We start from the raw sequence: 19,548 nt of genomic DNA on the forward strand, positions 1-19,548 counted from the left end.
GGCAAGATAGCAGGTGGGTAGTGAGGGGGCAGGGTGCGTCGGGAGGGAAGTTGGGTCGGAAGGAAAGTTGGGTTGGGGACGGAATACGGGGATAGTCGGGGGGTCAGAGGGTGGCCGGGTCAGGGGTAGATGGGTTGGGGAGGTTAGGGATTCCAGTGGGGAGTCGAGGATCAGTAGTATAATTACCCAGTGGTTAGAACTGGTTTTAATCTTTCTAACTTTTCCTGGGTAATTATTTCTGGTAAATGAGTCAGAACCATCTGAACTCTCTGACTTTTACTCAGAGTTTTCGAGGGTTCCAGACGCAGAGGAAATCCCCATCGGAAGTCCAAACCTCCAGGGCAATTCCCATGCAGTCAGTGTATGGGGACTTCTGAGATGTCCCCAGTGCATCTTAGAAGGTATCTCCAGGGTGACCATCTGGAGATCCGAAGTTCTGGGCCATTCTATTCCCTTCAACTCTCCTTAATTTCAAACAGTACTCACCCTGATAATTCCTTAAGAAATATCTTTCCATCTGTGGGGATGATTAATCCTGCCCGCAGTTACCCTTGCAAGTCACCCACTTACCTGCTGCGCTACCCCCTCACCCATTTATTTGTCATCCTAACCCTACACCCACTTACCTGCCACGCTACCCCCTTACCCACTTACCTGCTGCGCTCAACCCCATCCATTTACCTGCCGCTCTACCTGTCATCCACTTACCTACCAAGTTACCCCATCATCCACTTACCTACCACGCTACACCCTCACCCACTTACCTACCGCGCTACCCCCTCACCCACTTAGCTTATGCACTTCCCTTCTTACGGTAGCTTCTCAAAGTGGCTTTGGATATTTAAACTTACCTGAATACTGCAGCTGGTGCCATAAAAGGGGGCATGGCTTGGCTTCCCCCAACACTCCTGCACTACGAAGAGGGACCCTAAGAAAAGGTATGCTTCGCATTTCTGAGGAGGCCAAGTCTGGGCGAAAAATGCAGACCTCTGTCCCTAAGTACCCGTGACAATGATTGATGTAACCCCACCCACCCCATCTCCACCCTTTAGATTGTAACATCCTAAATCTTGTTTCAATTCCACATGCTGGGTTTGTGAATAGCCCATTAACTTATAAAGGTGTTTTGATGGGGATTATTCTGGGCTTATCAGCATCATCAGGTTAGTGAATGAGTTTAGCTACTGAAATACTTTTGAGATTAACATTTCCAAGGGATGTGGGGATGCATTAGAACTGTGGTCGCCATTTTTAAAATCCTGTTAACAGCTTGGCTACAGGGGTTCAAAAGTCAAGACTGTCACTTAGATTTGGGCAAACATAAAGTATTATGTGGTCTGATTGCACCAGCTGTTTCTATGTTAACACATTCATGAGATCGATCCATGGTCTGTGTCTCTACTTGAATAATTTTGTTTCATCTCCCAGCTTGTTATAAAAGCTCAGTTAAAGTTTCTGTTGGCTCCTGGAATATGAAACTTGGGCCAATTTTGGCGATTACCACTACAAACCATCTTTTGCAGTACAGCCATTTGACCCTTTAATGTTGTCTCACTTTAAGTTAAATGTGTTCTTACTTAAGGACTGACCCCCACACTGGTTGCAATTTTCATATCCTTTGATGTAGTTTGTGCTGCACTCATTTTGCACTGTCAGGGGCAGAAGTGACACCTTCTGCCCACCCCACTGAGCCCGCCCGTCAAGGGCAAAATTCTGCCCCAAGTGTGTTCTTGTGACTTATAACCAGATGGGCATGGTGTCAAGCTTCTGATATCTCTCCATCAAATTCTTCTAGTTATGCAGAAGTGTTGCAGATGGTGATTTTAAAAAACCTACAGCACCAGCAGATTGCGCAATAACAGATTGCAACATTGATCATTTGAAAGATGATCATTGAAAATACAAGATCATCTATTGACATCTATTTTACATCTTTATCAACTATCTTTGTGCTTGTCAAAATGAAGAATAAAAAGACAAAGACATTTACATAACTCCTTATCATATCTCTTAGAACTTCATGTAAATTGGTTCACTTCTGAATTCAAAAATTGTTGTTGTGTGGACAAAGACAGCAGCCACTTTGGAAGAAAGATCCCATATGTTGAGCAGTTAATTTGTTTTTCACTGTTGTTTGAGGGGTGAATATTGGTAGAACTTTGAAAGCATACCTCACTTAAGTATCATTTCAGATCCTAGGTAAAGTGCTGGACCTTCAGTGTTGGGGCAAGAGTGCCCCCAAAGTAGCAAGGAATGGAAAACTTGTTTGCAGTGTCAGCTTCAAGCATTCATAGGTTAGATGTACCATAGGTTAGATAGAGAGAAAAGGCTCCTGTGCCTTGCCCCATGCTTCAACCTCAATCTCAAAAAAGTGACTCCTAATCCATCAAATGTAATCTTCCCGTATCTTCTCCCAAACATTCTTGTGGCCTGCCTGTTGTGTACTCTGGGACTCAGAAACAATATGCTGCCAACAGAAGGGGGACTTCCATCACTTTAGCCTTAGCTAGATTCAAACACAAGTCCAGGTTCCAGCACACCTTAATATTAGGTTCACAAATCCACCAGTTTTCCATATGCTTGTGACAATTTCTAAAGTAAATCTGCATGTCTACCATGGTACCTCCAGGTGGTGTTGCAGTTTCCACCAGCACACTCAAGAGTAGCTCATTCCTTTGCAAGTCTTTCTGGTGGCCTTGGCACTAACACCGCTATTGAACAACAACTTACATTTTTATAATGCCCTAACATAATGAAACACCCCAAGATGATTCACAGACGCAGAATGAAACAGAGTATGGCATCGAGCCGTGCATTAAGTCAACAGCAATGTTATGCTATCCAGCTCCATATTCTCTCACCCATCCCCAAAACATGCCAGCTCCTTGTATATTTTGTGTGTGGATCTTACATTAATGTAACAATGAATGAAAACTTAATTATGTTGTTTGATTTGTACTTGACTTTTGTAATAATTAGCCAGCTAAATATCTTTGGAATAATTTACTTCACAGGATGTCTCCATTCATGACCTCATTAAACAGCTGGACATACTAGGAGATAATGGGGTAAGTGTTTATTTTTCCTCACAAAGTTGTATAATCATAGTAAAATCTTGCTATTGCAATTTCTCTATTGAGGGCTCCCTTTATAACAGAAGATCTGTCCACTCTTGCTTTGCATTATCAGTACATGAGTCCATGTCTCATTGGCATCAACCCCTAATTCATTGCTCAGTGGCTAAATACATTGCCATCTATTGTCCAGTGAGGAACTGAAGTTACAAGGGGTGGATACCCCCTGCCTCCAACACTTCCCTGAGCGGACTGCGGGCATTTTGCTTCTGCTGCCTGACAGGTGTGGCCCTTTCTACTCCCTCATTAGCATCAGGATGGCAGGATGCAGCCTGAGATTGAGCACCTTAGGGACAGCCCACTGACTCCAGGCCAGCCCGCCCACCCTACCAGTTCTATGACCTAGAATATGGTAGATCCATTGGTGGAGGTAAGGGGTGTGAATGGGTTGTTCTGATGTCTGGAAGGAGGGAAGCTGGACTGGCAGCATTCCTGGCAGTTTTTTGTGAAGCTTGATGAAGTATTACTGTTGCTCTGGGCCTGATCACAATAGTTAGTGATATTCACCAGTTCTCCCCACCTACCCCAGTTGTAAATGTACATGTGTGGATACCAAATATAAATGGGGTCAAACTTGGGTGTTATGCACTCCATGGACAGATAGCCTGTTGACATTTTTGGGCGGAGGTTAGTAAATTTCAAGAAGAACTTGCCTTTGAATCAGGTCGCCAGCTGATACTGTGTACATGTCCTCGCGCCACCCAGTTTAGTTGAGAAATGACAACCACAATCCTATATGTATTATAGGAGGACAGTTTACATGCTAAATGGGCCTGACAAAAAGGACCAGTCCAGTTACCCAACAGTAGGCCCAGTGGAACCTAGCTGCAGCCACCGTGATGGCGATAGTTCGTTGCTTGGGGGGGACTGTGTGAGAAGCTTGTAAGTTCACCCCTGTGTTTCTAGTAAGTTAAAAACAAAAACAGAATTACCTGGAAAAACTCAGCAGGTCTGGCAGCATCGGCGGAGAAGAAAAGAGTTGACGTTTCGAGTCCTCATGACCCTTCGACAGAACTAGGTGAATCCCAGGGAGGGTTGAAATATAAGCTGGTTTAAGGTGGTGGTGGGTGGGTTTGGGGGTGGTGGGAGGGGTGGGGGGGGCGGGGGGGGGGTGTGGTTTGGTTGGGGGGAGAGAAGTGGACCTCCACTTCTCTCCCCCCACCCAACACCACCCCCCCCACCCCCACCCCCACCACCACCACCTTAAACCAGCTTATATTTCAACCCTCCCTGGGATTCACCTAGTTCTGTCGAAGGGTCATGAGGACTCGAAACGTCAACTCTTTTCTTCTCCGCCGATGTTGCCAGACCTGCTGAGTTTTTCCAGGTAGTTCTGTTTTTGTTTTGGATTTCCAGCATTCGCAGTTTTTTGTTTTTATTTTTGTTTTTTCTCTAGTAAGTTAGTTGCTCCCAGTTGGGAAATTGGTTAAAGGACATCAATTGACCTGTACACTGCTGAATAATAGCTGGGAAAAATCTGGTTGAGTTACTGCTGTTCGTTAGCATTGAGTTCCCTGCCACCCCACCAATTTGAATATGTATGTGTGTGGATACCTAATGTGAATGGGATCAAAATCGGATGTGATGCACTCCATGGTGGGAGTTAGTAAAATTCAACTTCATTGAGGGTGAACAGCAAAATGGGCAGTAGTGGATGGACCACTCATAATTCCTGCTCGATTTCCCTTTTCATTCAGGTAATAGCAAAGAAAGCGGTGCAGGCCGTATGACTGGCAAGCACTGCATTACAACTGCCCATTTTGTGCCCCCACTGAAATGGAAATTTATCTCCTTGGTGTCTTGGCTCAATTTCACGCATGGGGCTAAAGGGCAGCTGGCACCAGTGAACCACAGACCATCTGGGATTCTGCGCATTCGACAGGGGATGGGAAAAATTTAGAGGCAAGAAAACAGCCCTAAGACTGGAACTATTGTCCTTTGAATTTGCAGAGGAAAATATGACTGCATTTAGTGGCTTGATTTTATTTTCTTGGGGGGGGGGGTTACATTGCAAGAGACCGAAGCTGGTAAAAGACCAGCTTATTAATTCAAATAGTTAATTATTATTGCCAACACTACTTGTGCTTCCATGCTCCCACCATCAGTAAGGGGTGAGCACTCGAGAAAATTGCCCACAATAATTCTGGACGCACCTGAGTCATTTTAGTTGTTTCATGTCAAAAACTGTTTCCCCACTCTGCCATGAAAGAGCTTAAAGTGTGAGGAGAGCTGAAAATCTGAACAAGAGTAATGCTAACTGTCTATCAAGAAGGAAGTAGACGGGATTCTACCATATTGTTTGCGGTCAGACCCTCTCTTTGAAAATGGGGGAAGTGTGAGAGGACAAGAAGCTTTATTGCCCCCTAGAGGAGGAGCTTTGTGCTTGAGGAAAAACAAAAGGACTTGAGCTTATCCCCAAAGGCAAATCAACCAATGGATAGAATAGTCTATGGTTTTAATAATGAAACTAGTTTATTCTTCTCTCATATTTTCTCCCATCCTTTAGTCTCTCTTTGCTGACAGAGTCAGGATGAATCCAGTTTTCCCATTATGGCTGCTCTGCAGAAGTGAAGAGGGTTAATTCCTCTATGCCCATCTCACTTTCTTTTTTCCCTTCCCTGTGGGAAAGGGTTTGATTTCTCCATGGTGCCTTTGCTTGCAATGGCACAGTTAAAGTCAGATGGAAAGTCCTTGCACACACTGAAGCAATATGTGTTTCCTTGCATGAGTAGGCAGGCAAGTTGCACCCCGGCCTTTGCTAATGCAGGCCTTGAGTTGGCAACTTGGAGTTGCACATTAAGCAATATACGAAGACTTGGCTGGATTATTTCCCTTTTACTACAGAGAAAGCCAGTTATCTCTCTGCCAATGCTTCTTTCTGCAAACAAAAGATCGTGTGTACATATGGGGGAAAGAGGACATGATCCTTATGAAAATCTTCACTTTACACCTTTTGCAGTGTACCTGGTTAGTTGCCCATTTAATCTCAGTCGTTGCCCTTTAATCTTAGCTAACAAAGCCCTGATGAAGATCGAAGTAACAATGAAATTTCACCTGGATTTTACTTTAAACATTCAAGCCTGTGCTGCCGTATGTGATATTTAAACTTTAACCACTCATCTAATGCTGAAGGGGAAAATAAAATTTGCTTCGCGAATTCACAACAACAAAACAGTCGGGCACTTTGATGATGGCTCTTAATTATACATTGCAACCAGCAAATGATATATTTTCCATTGAAAGGTGTTGTATCTATGAATGGAGTTTGCATGAAGTGTGCTTCAGATAAACAAAACCTATGTGTTCCTGCAAGACTTATTCCCTGTCCAGGTGCTTGAGGTATGTGACAGCACTGAATGCAAGTGTTGCTGGGGAAATCACTAGCTTATATTTTCAATCTCCCATCCAGTAATTTAGAGATAAAAATCAGGGGCTGTGAGCATGTGGTTTCCTGGCACACAATAGGATTGTTCAATCAAGAGAAAGGTGTGCCTCATATTTCAGTGTAGGCTTCAATTTATGAAGTTGAACAATTTTGACTGATTTTTCTTATTTTATATTAATTGTCAGACAGTTTGCAGTTGAATTGCATTCAGTAATATATCTTGAATATTTTTTTTTCTAACTGCTTTTTCATCCTGGGGTTACCATTGATCAGGATTTTAACTGGACCAGCTATATAAATACTGCTACAAAAGCAAGTCAGAGGCTGGGAAGTAATTCACCTCCTGATTCCCAAAGCCTGTTTACAGGGCATAAATCAGGAGTGTGATGGAATACACTTGCCTGGATTAGTGCAGCTCCAACAACACTCAAGAAACTCATCACTATTCAGGACAAAACAGTCTGCTTAATTGGCACCCCATTAAAACACATTGAACATTCACTCCCTTCGCCACCAATGCATAGTAGCAGCAACGTGTACCATCTACAAGATGCATTACAACAACTCATCAAGGCTCCTTAAGCAGCACGTTCCAAATCTGCAACCTCTACCTAGAAGGACAAGGGCAGCAGACACATGGGAACACCTGCACCACCTGCAAGTTCCTCTCCAAGCCACTCACCACCTGACTTTGAACTATATCACTATTCTTTCACTTTCGTTGAGTGAAAATCTTCGAACTCTGTTCCTAACAGCACTGTGGGTGTACCTACACCACATAAATTGCAGCAGTTCAAGAAGGCAACTCACAATCACCTCCTCGAGGGCAGTTAGGGATGGGCAACAGATATTGACCTTGCAGCAATGCCTTCAACCCATGAAAGAATAAAAATAAATTAATCTATCTGTACAATGCATATGTATTTCATATTGCAACGCTTATCTATTAATATTTCTTTTCTAGAATCTAAGAAATGAAGAGCAAGTAGCAATTATCCAGGCGAGCACTGTGCTGTCTTTGGCAGAGAAGGTAGAGTTAAATATTTGTTTGTTGGTATTTCTGATTCTTTGAGGGAGTGACACCCTGAATAAAACATGGAAAGTTCCTGTTTGTGTTGTGCCCAAGTTCTTCAGGGAAGGTTACAAGTTAAGCTCAAAGCAGTGAAGATCCAAGGTATTCCACTCTGAATAATTATCTGCCGATTCCCAAGGCAAAACTTGTGTGTGAACATACGGCAGGAATATGATCAATTACTTCCTTGTACTTACTAGGGGTAATTTTGTGCTCCAGCACTCCAAGCAGGAAGCAGCACTCACAGGATGCACATCTTGGTAAATCATGGGTGTGCAGTCTGTGATTACGGACTGCACATTTGTGAAACCCTGGCTTACACTTTCTGTGTACACTTTCCTCACCTTGCCCCATAGTGATGTCATGACATGAGTCATGATTAACAACCTTTGGACCATGAGAATGCTACACTGAGAGATGGTGGGGGTAGTTTTATGGTCCCATCAAAGTCAGTGGAGCTTTGAACAGCTCATCGCTTTTTACGGCCCCACATCTCTCATGACAGGGCTGTAAAATTTCACCCCGGGAGCTGCCTGACTGTCCTCTGACATCAAGTCCTAGATGAGCCAGATTTCTCTTTAATTAAACATTATTAAGACCTAAGGTTCTAAATTTGACTTCCACCAAAATCTCATCACATTAGCCCTAGCCCCATTTGGCCCCTAACCCACCCTCCAGCTGCTTGCTCAAGCTGAAGCCAGTTGTGTGCAATCTTAGGTGGAACTCTCAGCAATCTCTGGTGCTTCATCCTACAAAAACCCTGCTTTATTCAAAACTTTGCTGCCCTAATTCTCACCTGCAATAAAGGCCTAGCCAAGTGTTGAATCTTTATGATTATTTACAAATTACTCCATGGCCTTGCCTCCACCATACAACTGCAATACAGTGCTTACCCTCCACTTTGCCAACTCATGCACCTGTTATATCTGCCACTCCCTGCCCTTCACCCTTGTTGGTGGGACCTTCATCTTTCCTGGCCCCACACCCGGGAACACTCTCCCTGCACCCCTCCACTTCCAATCTCACTTTCAGAAGCCTCTCGAACCCTGGCTTTTAGTCATCTCCTCTAACAGTCCTCTTTTTCCACCATAACCTCCACATCCATTCTATGAAGTCCCCTAACCAGTAGCTTATTTTGGACAAGAGATGGCCATCTGTCCATTTTGTTAGCCCATCATCCCACCGCCTCTCTGCACCCCCGCCACACTCACCTCCTGTGCGGAATCTCTTCACCATGTGGAACCTTTAACAAGCCATCAACTCCTGCAGATGGTACATGTTTGTTTGCTCAGGATTGTAAGTTGCTGTTATTTCCTGTTTGAAACCTCTCAAAGTTTCCCTTTGCCCCACCTGTGATGGCTGTTTGTCTGATAAGTTAGTCAATGTTTTGCTGAAGAAGTTCTGTCTGAGTTGCTCTTTGATTTTATGGGGGTAAAATTCAATGTTGTGCAACAACAACAACAACTTATATATAGCACCTTTAATGTAATAAAATGTCCCAAAGCAGTACACAGGAGCATTACAAAACAAAGTATGACACTGAGCCACATGAGATATTGGGTAAGGTGACCAAAGGATTGGTCAAAAAGGAGTGTTTTAAAGGAGGAAAGTGAGGTAGAGAGGTGTAGAGAAGCAATTCTAGAAATTGGGCCTAGAAACATAAGGCGCAGCCACAAATGGGTTGGTTTTTTGAGGACAGCCGTGATGATGGCAGATTTAAAGGTCAGAGGGACAACACCTGAAAAGAGAGAACTGTTAGCATATTGACTAACATGGGGGCCAGGAGGGAAAGTTGGGTGGGAGTTGGATTACGAGAACAGGTGGTGGGTCTCATGGACAAGATGAGTTCAGAGAGGGCATGAGGGGAGATTGGAGAGAAACGACAAAAAGATGCAAGTTCAGGGCCGGGACAAGGATGAACATTAAAGGATGTTTGGCCAGGCAGTTTGGTGGGAGGGAGGAACATAGCAGAGGTAGCTGATCAGTTTGACCCCATCTCAGTGACAAAGAAGCCCACGAGCTCCTTGCACTTTTTTTGGAGGTGAGGGTGCAGGGGACAGGGGAGTGGGAGCTAAGAAGACAGTCTGCAGTTGAGAAAAGATGCCAGGATTATCTTTGCATTCTGGGATGATCCAGGAATAGTGAGCAGTTTTAGCAGATGTGAATAAGACCCAGTAATGTTTTCAATGATCCAGCCACATCTGGTGGTGAATGGCTGTCAGCTGTGTGTCATATCCTTTCAAGTCGGCATCCCTTGGACTTAAGAGAGTGAAGATGAGGGCTGTACCAGAGGAAATGGCCAGGGTGAGGGAGAGAGATTTGGTTTGAATTAGGACGTCAAACGTGGCGATGAGTGCATGGTTGAGTAAATCAGTAGCTGCAGAAATGTTGTGTTGAACAGAGGGTCGAAGACTGGATAGTTGGAATTTTGAAATCACAGTTGTAAGTCTATTGGGGGATAACTTTCACCAGGGACAGGTGCGGAAGGAGATATGGGGTCAAAGTTTGGAAGGGGGAAGTGAGTGGTGAACAATACAAGGAAGTGATCGGAGATGCAAAGCAGGTGGTAGTGGATTGTCTGTCTTTATACTCCTGCCCAGTTTTACTTTACACTGACTGCATCAGAAAGGGAGTCTATAACAATCTTGTGCGCCTCCCCCCTGCCCCATAGTTGAACTTTACCCCTATGTGTCTTGTACATTGCAAAAGTAAGTAAACTTATTGAATACTTTAGTCTTCTGAAGACTTTTATCTTTTGTTTTGTCTTTCTTGGATAAAAGAATCAAGGTTGAACGAAGGCAAGCATTGTACAACATCTACTGGGTGCCTAACCTTTGTAATTATTTCACAACATTTTTTAACTCTGTAAAATATTTGAGCAGTTCTGTTCTCACACATACAAGACAACTTGACAATATTGTGTGCAGCTACTTTTAGCCAAGAAATTATGGGAATATCTGAGTATAGAGTTTGAGTGACCACCCGGTTCCTACAACCATGTATAAATCAGAAACATATAAGTAATGCTTATATTAATATTAATAATACTCATATTACATTATAAATAATACTTGTCTCTTTATCAGTTAAACCGCCCAAATGCCATTTCGCACAAAGGTGTTTTTTCTATTCCATGTCTTCTGCAAAAATCCTGAATTATGACTTTCTAATTCTCATTTCTTTAAATATACAATTTGAACATGTTTAAAACTATATTCTGATTAAATCAGCACTAATATGATAATGTTATTGAGCTGTGTTCTGGCCCAGCAATTGGGGTTTACTAGAATTTAATGATGTGGTGCTCTCTAGTGGCTGTGGTGCAGAATTGGCAGTGATGCTTTCTCTTGTTTCATGTTGGATGCTGTAAGAGCACATTTTTGGGTGCGCTTCAGCCAGGGTTGTCAATTCTAGTTGATCATATTCCTGGAGGATCCATCACATGTCCTCCCACTTCCAATCACCCCATCCAGTCAAGCAGCCATTCTTCTCTTTCTGTACCCATATGCCACTTTTCCCTCTACCCTAGATTACTAAATGATATTAAGCAAAGGATTGTCACTGCTGTGGGCTAGAGCTCACTGTGAATTTTGCTGAGTCTGTTCAACACTTATTCCACATTAAATACTTTCAGCCAGCAGACATCAGGCTTATGATCCATCAGTCTGATCTGGATTAAAGTCCAGTTCTCTAAGGGGAGCCGGCTATGAAATGCTGAGCCACTGAGCTCTCCCATGTTGAAAATCTTTACCAATTTGATTCTAAAAATGGGTTTCTGACGAGGACAGTCATTATTCTTTAATACAAGCAGGGAGAAAAGAGAAGCAACTTTGTAAACATGGAAGTGGTGTCAGCGATTGCTTGCTTTGTCAGCCTAATCTATTATAAAGTTCATACAATATAAGGAGTAATCTGGACAGAAATGTGCAAGCAATTATCCATCTACAACAAATAAACGGTTAGAATTAGTAAATGAAAAACACAATAGTGCTCAGCAGCAATTCCAAAGTAACTTGGGAAGTGCACTACAGTGGAAACTACACATAATTTGACTTCTGTCTAAGTAATTGAAAACAGAAAAGAGATATGATAGCAACCACCCTGGAATATAATTGTACAAAGCAAAGAATATTTGTACCAGGTTCGGTTTTTTCAGGATAGTTGGGACTCATAATTATCCTTGCAACTTTTACAGACCCTTTGTTCCAAGTAGATCTATACTGTTCTTTATCACTCTGGGAAGATCTATATTAAAGGAACTTAATGACCCTTTTTGCCTCACCACCACTCCCATCTCCACTTCCACCTTTACAGGTAAACGGGGGCAGAAAGCTCAGGCAATCCTGTCATTTTGACAGGCTTTGCTAAATCTTCTTTAAACACTTATGTAAATTGCGCCATCACTCATGTCGTCTGTGCTTAATGGTGTCATTCCTTAAATGACACAAAACCATTTGATAGATACAGATGAAAAAGGCCATTCAACTCACCCATCAGAAAGAACCTACTGCCCCCTTCAACTGTTAAATGGCCCCTTGGTTCATTTTCCTTTCTGACAATTCATTCTGCATGTTGTTTACTCCTTGTGTGCAGAAGAACACCTTGATACCTATCTTAAATTTGCAACTTGATCATTTGTACTTGGGCCACTGTGCCTCATTGCCATGTTGTAATTTGAGTTGATGGCCTGGATTTGCCTTCTCTGTGCTAGTCATCTTTGATATCTGCTTAGGTCTAAATCTATCAACTTTAAGTAGAGCTAATACTTGCTTTTTATCAATTTTTAGCTCAACCAGTGTCTCAACTACCCCCATTTTCACTATGGCTTTGGCAGTATCGCCTTCCTTGGTAAAGACAGATGCAAAATACTCATTTAGTAGCTCAGCCATGCCATTTGTCTCTCTGTGTAAATCCCTTTTTGGTTCCCAGTCAGCCCATTCCTCCTTTTACTACCTTTTTACTATTTATATGTCTATAGAAAACTTTTGGATTCTTCTTCACGTTAACTGCCAGTCTCTTCTCATAATCACTCTTTGCATCATATTACTTTTTTTCACTTCTGCTCTGTACTTTTTATATTCAGCCTGGTTCTCATTACTATAATGAACCAGGCATTTTTCATGGGCACCATTTTTATGCTTCATCTTACTCTATCTCTTTTGTCATCCAGGTAGCTCCGACTTTGTTTGTCTTACATTTCTCCTTTGTAGAAATGTACCTCACCTGTACATGAACCATCTCCTCTTTAAAGACAGTCAATGTTTCATTACAGTTTTGCCTGTTGATCTTCAATTCTATGATTCTTAGTGGAAATTCTGAATGACTGCTATTTCTTTATTATAATTGATAATATCACCCTTGTCCGTGTTAAAGTGGCCCACAACGCTTCTGAACACCCTCTTTTTCATGATACAGTTGTGAACCTTTTGTGTTCATTTCGATGACCCTTGCAAGTTTTGTTTCATACTCCCTTTTTGTAGCTCTTACTATCTGCTTTGTCACCCTTTGGTGTTCTTTGTATCCTTCCCTTTTGCTGGCAGCTGTGTTATATTTTGCTTTTTTTAAAATATGCTTTTGCTTTTAGTTTTATGTTGTCTCTTACCTCTTTAGTTGTCCATGGCTGTCTATACTGGCAAACAGAACTCTTGCCCTTTAGGGGTATAAACTATCCTTTAAATTCTTCTTTGAACACTTCCCATTGATCTTCTGTCATTTTACCTATCAACAGATTTGCACAGTTTACTGTGGACAAAATCTCTGTCTCATCCCATTCAAGTCAGCCTTACCTAAATTTAGAATCTTAGTAGATATTTCATGTTTCTCTCCCTTTCAGACATTATGGTGAACCTGTTAGTATTATGATTGCTATTACATAAATGTTCACACACTGTTAGGCTGTTAACAAAATCTGACTCATTACTAGATCTAATATGGGCTACTCCTTGTTGGTTCGATGTCATATAATTTCAGAAAACTACCTGGACACACTCTAGAAATTCGCTACCCTTCTGACATGTACCAGCCTGCTTATTGCTGATGCCACTTTGGCTATTGCTAGCTTTATTGTAACAGGAAGTCAGTGCAATGCACAGTTCAGACAGACACATTAAGGTGCGCTGTCGTCTATTGGCACCTACTGAAAGTTAAACGTCCCCATTACAACCACTGCCTTTGATACATGCTTGTCTAATCTCAGCATTTATACAAGTTACTGTGTCACAGTTATTACCAGGGGTTATGGACAGCTTCTTCTACAGTCTTAAATCCTTTTCTATTTCTTAATTCTACCCATAAAGTCTCTGTTGCCTGCTTACCTCTCATTAGACCCTGCTTTATCATTAAAGTGGTTTTATCCTCAATCATAAAGGCTATTCCTCCCCCTATATCATTTTTCCCATCTTCCCTGGAGACCTTGTAACCTGGTATATTTTGTTCCTGGTCCTGACAGTCTTGTGGCTATGTCTCCATAATGGCTACCATGTCAGCCTTCAAGTTGAATTTGTTCCATATATTTTCTGCATTTGAAGGTGAAAATGAAAAGCAGCACCTCCTTCCCCTCATTCCCACTGACATCAATTCCTGACTTTAACACCCTGTTAACACTGCTCTCTTCATGACTACTATGTGTGCCCCAGGTCTGTAAGTAGAACTTCCCAGAATGGCCGACTATCAGAGGCCCAGACAGTGGTGGGAGTCTGACTCCCTCACAATGCTTTGTTAGGTGTAGAGCCCTCAGTGGGAAGGCTGAGTCTTGAAGTCCTCCTGCTGGGAGGAGAGAAAATGTGAGCAGCTGCTTTCAGTTGGTGCCCATAGAGGACAACGTGCCCTAATGTGTCTGTCTGAACTGTGCATTGCACTGACTTCCTGTTACAATAACTCTAGCAATAACCAAAGTGGCATCAACAATAAAAGAGGCAGTGAATGCTGCCTGGTGCACCTGGTGCCCTCCATCACTCACTGGACCTGGTACATTATTTTGTAGTTAGCTAAGAACTTTAGATATGAATTATCATGTATTCCTTAACTTTTCTTTACCATATATCAGATTGGGATGTGTTTTTCCCAGCTTAATGATTTATGGGTCCTTTCAGAATCTGACGTTAAACAGTGCTTATTTTAAATACCATACAAAGTCTGAATTAAACACAGTTTAATCATAATATCACACCATCTAGCCTTAAGGACATTTTATTAAGGTTAAGGTTCAGCTATTTGCCAAAAAGCTCAAGGAATAACCAAATTTGTCAAGATTTCCAGTAGCTACTTTAGATTTCTCAGTTTGGGATTGTCACAATGATTTAATTTATTCTGTTTAATGCAAAATAAGCCAGTAAATCAAGTAATGGAATAAGGGTATGCAAAATAAATTATTTGAAAGCTTTTTCAGAACTGAGGGCGAGCTGCAAGTCTCTTATAATCACAGATGTGCCAGCCAGAGGGTGTGGACCAGGCCTCTTATTTTGTGAATTTGGTATTAATGTTATGCCATTCCTCACCCTCTAGTGGCTACAACAGATTGAAGGTACTGAGGCTGCACTACACCAGAAGATGATAGACTTGGAAATTGAGATGGTAAGAAACATAATTCTCACTGAATTTGGATGAACATTCTGTTATGTTTTTGCCACTCACTAATATTTAAATATTCTGCTACAGCTACAATATTTCAGGACTTCTTGACACAGTTGGGAATGTGTTTCTTTTTTCTGACTCCTCTGCTGAAGGTGCTGATGTTTTCTGGTACAGTGGCAGCTCTCCACTATCTCATCCAGGTGGACATTGCGTGTGAATAGGCCACTCACCTCACAGCTATGTATGGCCTTGTCTTCACTGAGCGTCCCCCACCACCTCTACCTGTTGATGGGACTGGCCATATTGTTTTCACCATGGCAGGCACTGGCTGTTGAAATCTTGGGGCTGTCATATGAAGGCCAGTGAAACAGTTTCACCTCTAATTGGTCCTCCCCATTATCTTTGATTGTTTTGCCTCAAAGAAAAAGGCTGCTGTCTGGACAAAGTAAAAATAGCTCGTGTGAGCAGAGGACCTTTTAATTTTGTGTTCCCAGAATACACAAGGATACAACGTATCCATCATGTTGCCATGGAATATTTTGGAGCAGCAGATTTTAATAAAGTTGATTTTTCTTTTTCTTATAGGATATGTTTTGCAAACAAAAAGGTTACCTGGAGGAAGAGCTAGACTATAGGAAACAGGCCCTGGATCAAGCATACATGGTAGATAATCTCATAAATTATCCTGGAGTGTGAATTATCAAATATACAGCATTGGTCTTTATAAAGGGATTTTATTCTCTGTAGGGGCCTCATTATAATATCTATAGGTGTGTTCAATATACAGAGTTACCATTGTATGTAATGCAATATGTTTTCATCATGCTAGATGCACAATAGTCATGGTACTGTATGCAAAGTTATCATTACAATATATACTGGTGTGTTCTATTATACTATAATCAGAATTGCAATTAACACCATACACGAGTGTTATTCTCTGAAACTGTACCATTTGAACCGAGCAGTGAGCTTACCTACCAACCCCAGACTGCAGCTTGCAAGTAAACCATCTTTGGAGGAAAATTGCTGGACTATTCAATTTTTTTATTGAGTACCATTTCCTCTTGACTTCCTGTCTCTTGGTAAGGTTTCCCTCCATAGTCTTCCACTACGGGATTTTCACAGGAGGTGCACAATGGCCTGAATGTTGCATTCCAAGGTCAGGCGCACGCCCGACCCGAACGCACGTAAAATAGCACAAAAAGATGTCGGGTGGGCATCCCCGCGTCATCGTACACATGTGCAATGTTGAGGTCAGCGGGTGTACATGGAAGTCGGAACAATGCCCACTGACGATTAAAGGGCCAATTAAGGTAATTAAAAAGCCTATTGACCGTGGTTTTATGTTACCTGCGTGATTTTTAGTTTGTTGCACGGGCAATACGGGAGGGCAGAATTCATGTTTTAATGATTTCCTCACCCAAGGGTGTGATGAAGTCTTGGTTAGGATATAAAATAAAAATAAGTACCTGGGGACAGCATTTTTATGATGTATGCTTTCAGGTGCTTGATTGTGCTGCATGGACATCTTTTGCAGCATTTTTTTTGCATTATTTTATTATTTGAAGGTCTGCAGCTCCCTGAGGCATCTGTCTGCCTTCTGGGAGCTCAGGGGAAGTGCTCACCAGCACCCGCAGTGAAGACGGTGCCTGCCCTCTTCCCACCCCCACTGGCAGTGCTGAGCTTTCCTCTGGGTGCGTTTCATGCTGGCTGGCCGTTAATTGGCCTGCCAGTGTGAAACCGCAGTGGGTACTGATTGCAGTCGGGGCCCATTGCCCATCCACTCCCAGGCCCCCCCCACCACCGGTGCGCTCGACTAGCTCAAAATTCAGGCCAATGCATGCTGTCAATGGCAACATTAATTAATGATAGCCATTCTGCCTTCCTGATGTCTTGTTCAAGCAGAGCAACAGTAAGAGGCAGACTCTTTTCTCCAGACCTCAGAGCTCATGCTCTTGCCCCCAGCCCGGCCACCTCAGTTGCTCTGTCATGCCACATGCTCTTCCCCTGAGCCCAGCACCCACTCAGACATCCTGCCTCAGAGCACAGGTTTCCTCCCCACCCCCCCCATCCCACCTCAACACATGCTTCTCCCCAACGCCCAGTCCCTCTCAGAGACCCATCCTCAGAAAACATGCCCCTCCCCTGGCCCCGCCTCAGAGTGCATGGACCCATCATGACCCTGTTCTAGCAGCATTTCAAATTGCCCTTCTTCCTGTCATGTAGTGAAGGGCTGTAGGGAAAAATATGGTCACATTTTATAATGAAAATGGTAAATCTGAATACAGGTGAAACTGCAGCAGGAAAGCTCAGATTAGGAAGAATGAAACTTGACTCAATGTTAACAAAGAGTTCACTTTGGGAATGTGTTCAAGCCTGGAACACAAAATTGGGATTTGTATAAATTTCACAAAATATTCAAACTTTTCCCCAAAGATTCATGACATCAACTGAGTCCCGGCTAAATTGGTTATTATTCTTATTCCTGAGTAACCTGCTGTAGCTTAAGCGTGAAGCAAGTTCCTGGTTACACGTAAGTGTTAGCTCTTCAGTGTAGACATAATAGTGATGCCCGTGGTGAGTCATTGCCATTTAAAAACTGAACACAATCACTGGATGAAGCTTAAAGTGTCCAGATGATTTAAGTATAGCTCTCCTAGCTATCTCTTGTTATCACTATATTAAGTATGTACATTTGCCTTGTAATATATACAGGCTGTTGTTTAATACTGTTTCTTTCTGTTGCTGATTAAAAAAAACTTCCCCTTTCTGCAGCTGCTTGCTGCAGGCCCTTGAATAGTGGCTATATTGCCTGATTTCACACCCCTAACTTGGCAAGCTGTCAATTGGGAGCAGGATTCATGCTGGGAGCTTAGCAGGCACATGATGAGAAACACCAGCCACAGAAGCTGGATAGATCCCATGATGACTCACCCAAGCATCTGATACACACAACCCTGTCCTTTGCCTGTCTGTGGCAATTAATGATTAAATTGAGTTGAGCAATGAGCTGGATATTGGCTTTTCACTTCAGGGAATCTGCATTTTCTCACTACCAATGAACTGAATTCTGATAAAAGGTCATCTGCCTGAAATGTAGGGGTCAAACGAGGGTCTCGACCCTGCTCTGTGTCAGGAATATTCACACAGCAGTGATTTTCCCTGAAGTGACCTACCAGTGACCAGAGTATGTACTCGCTGTCCAATTAAGGATGGCAAATGGGCTCTGGAAGCTGGCGGGCCAAGAAGAGACCCTCTAGCATAGAAGAAGCTGCAGTCTGTGGTTACAGGTAAAGGAGAGAGAGGGTGTCCCTACCTTGAGGTGCCCTCTCAGCACCTTTAAAATATTTTGAATATAACTGAGCCTAGATTTCTGGACAACAGCATGCACGAAAGAGAGTAGTCAGTAGCATATATCTTCCTTTGTTTTATAGATTTATTTGTCTATATTTGCAGTCTACTACCTTTTCATATTCCTGCCCACTCCTGGTTGTTTTACAATATATCTAAGTTGCTTCAGAGCAACAGAAATTCTGTGTAATTCCCACATGCTCTCATTCTTTCCTGGGCAGACAACAGTACATTAAGTTGATAAAATAATTTTTAACTGATGTGGAGGGTTGAATGTGTACTATATTTCTGTAACATGTTAATTTGTCCACTAGGGCATGTTTGTTGTAATTTGATTGAAGTCCCTGCAGTAGCTTGTACTTTGAATCAACCAATTGAACATTGCTGTATGTAATTGCTTACTTTAGTCTTCCATGTGGACACTGTGACCATTTGCTAACCTACAGCTAAATTTCTTTTATGTGGCAATGATTTTAACAGTCAACTTAATGCAAGATGTTCTTCTGAAAGTATGAAGTGCAGATCAGCTGCAATATTTTATGATCCCTGGGTCATAGTATTTGACCTTTTTAAATTTATCCAGTGGCCAGGTAGGTGGGGAGGTCCTCAAAGCCAGCTTGGAGCTCTGGCCTCCCCATTCTGTCACAGAGAGGCCACATCCAGGCAGCTGGCCTCTGATAATTGACATTTTACTTACCTTAAGTGGTTACCTACCGCTTGCAGATGCCATTCCATCCCCAATCCCATCTCTGGGAAAATGGGTCAAGGGCTGGGATGATACTGGTACAGTGTCCAGCTGCACCAAGTTACTTGCACTCCAACTTCCGTTCTCTTCCCCCATATCGGGTGAAAATTATGCCCGTTAATTCTTTTTCCCTCTCCATATTTGCTGTCTAACTCGCTGAGTATTTTCCAACGTTCTCCGTTTTTATTTCCAATTTTGCAGCATCTGCAGCATTTTGTTTTTGTGTTCCCTCCTTCCCTAATGGCTCAGGGAGTTCCTGACATTGACAGGCAATTAAGGCCCCAGA

At 42.6% G+C, this 19,548-nt stretch overlaps 1 protein-coding gene across 6 annotated transcripts in view; it reads left to right on the forward strand.

Moving 5' to 3' along the window:
- LOC121281137 (janus kinase and microtubule-interacting protein 2-like) overlaps positions 1–19,548 on the forward strand; it is a 294,067-nt gene that overhangs the window by 241,222 nt on the left and 33,297 nt on the right. For all 6 annotated transcript variants that reach the window (XR_005943821.1, XM_041193858.1, XM_041193856.1 and 3 more), the window contains 4 exons: positions 3,015–3,068; positions 7,484–7,549; positions 15,095–15,163; positions 15,749–15,826. Coding sequence is in view for 5 of the 6 variants with exons in the window: in XM_041193858.1 (XP_041049792.1) it covers positions 3,015–3,068; positions 7,484–7,549; positions 15,095–15,163; positions 15,749–15,826 (267 nt within the window). In the remaining variant the exon portion in view is untranslated. The remainder of the gene's footprint in view (positions 1–3,014; positions 3,069–7,483; positions 7,550–15,094; positions 15,164–15,748; positions 15,827–19,548) is intronic.

Source organism: Carcharodon carcharias, chromosome 8 (assembly GCF_017639515.1).
Source record: "Carcharodon carcharias isolate sCarCar2 chromosome 8, sCarCar2.pri, whole genome shotgun sequence".
NCBI classification, from domain to species: domain Eukaryota; kingdom Metazoa; phylum Chordata; class Chondrichthyes; order Lamniformes; family Lamnidae; genus Carcharodon; species Carcharodon carcharias.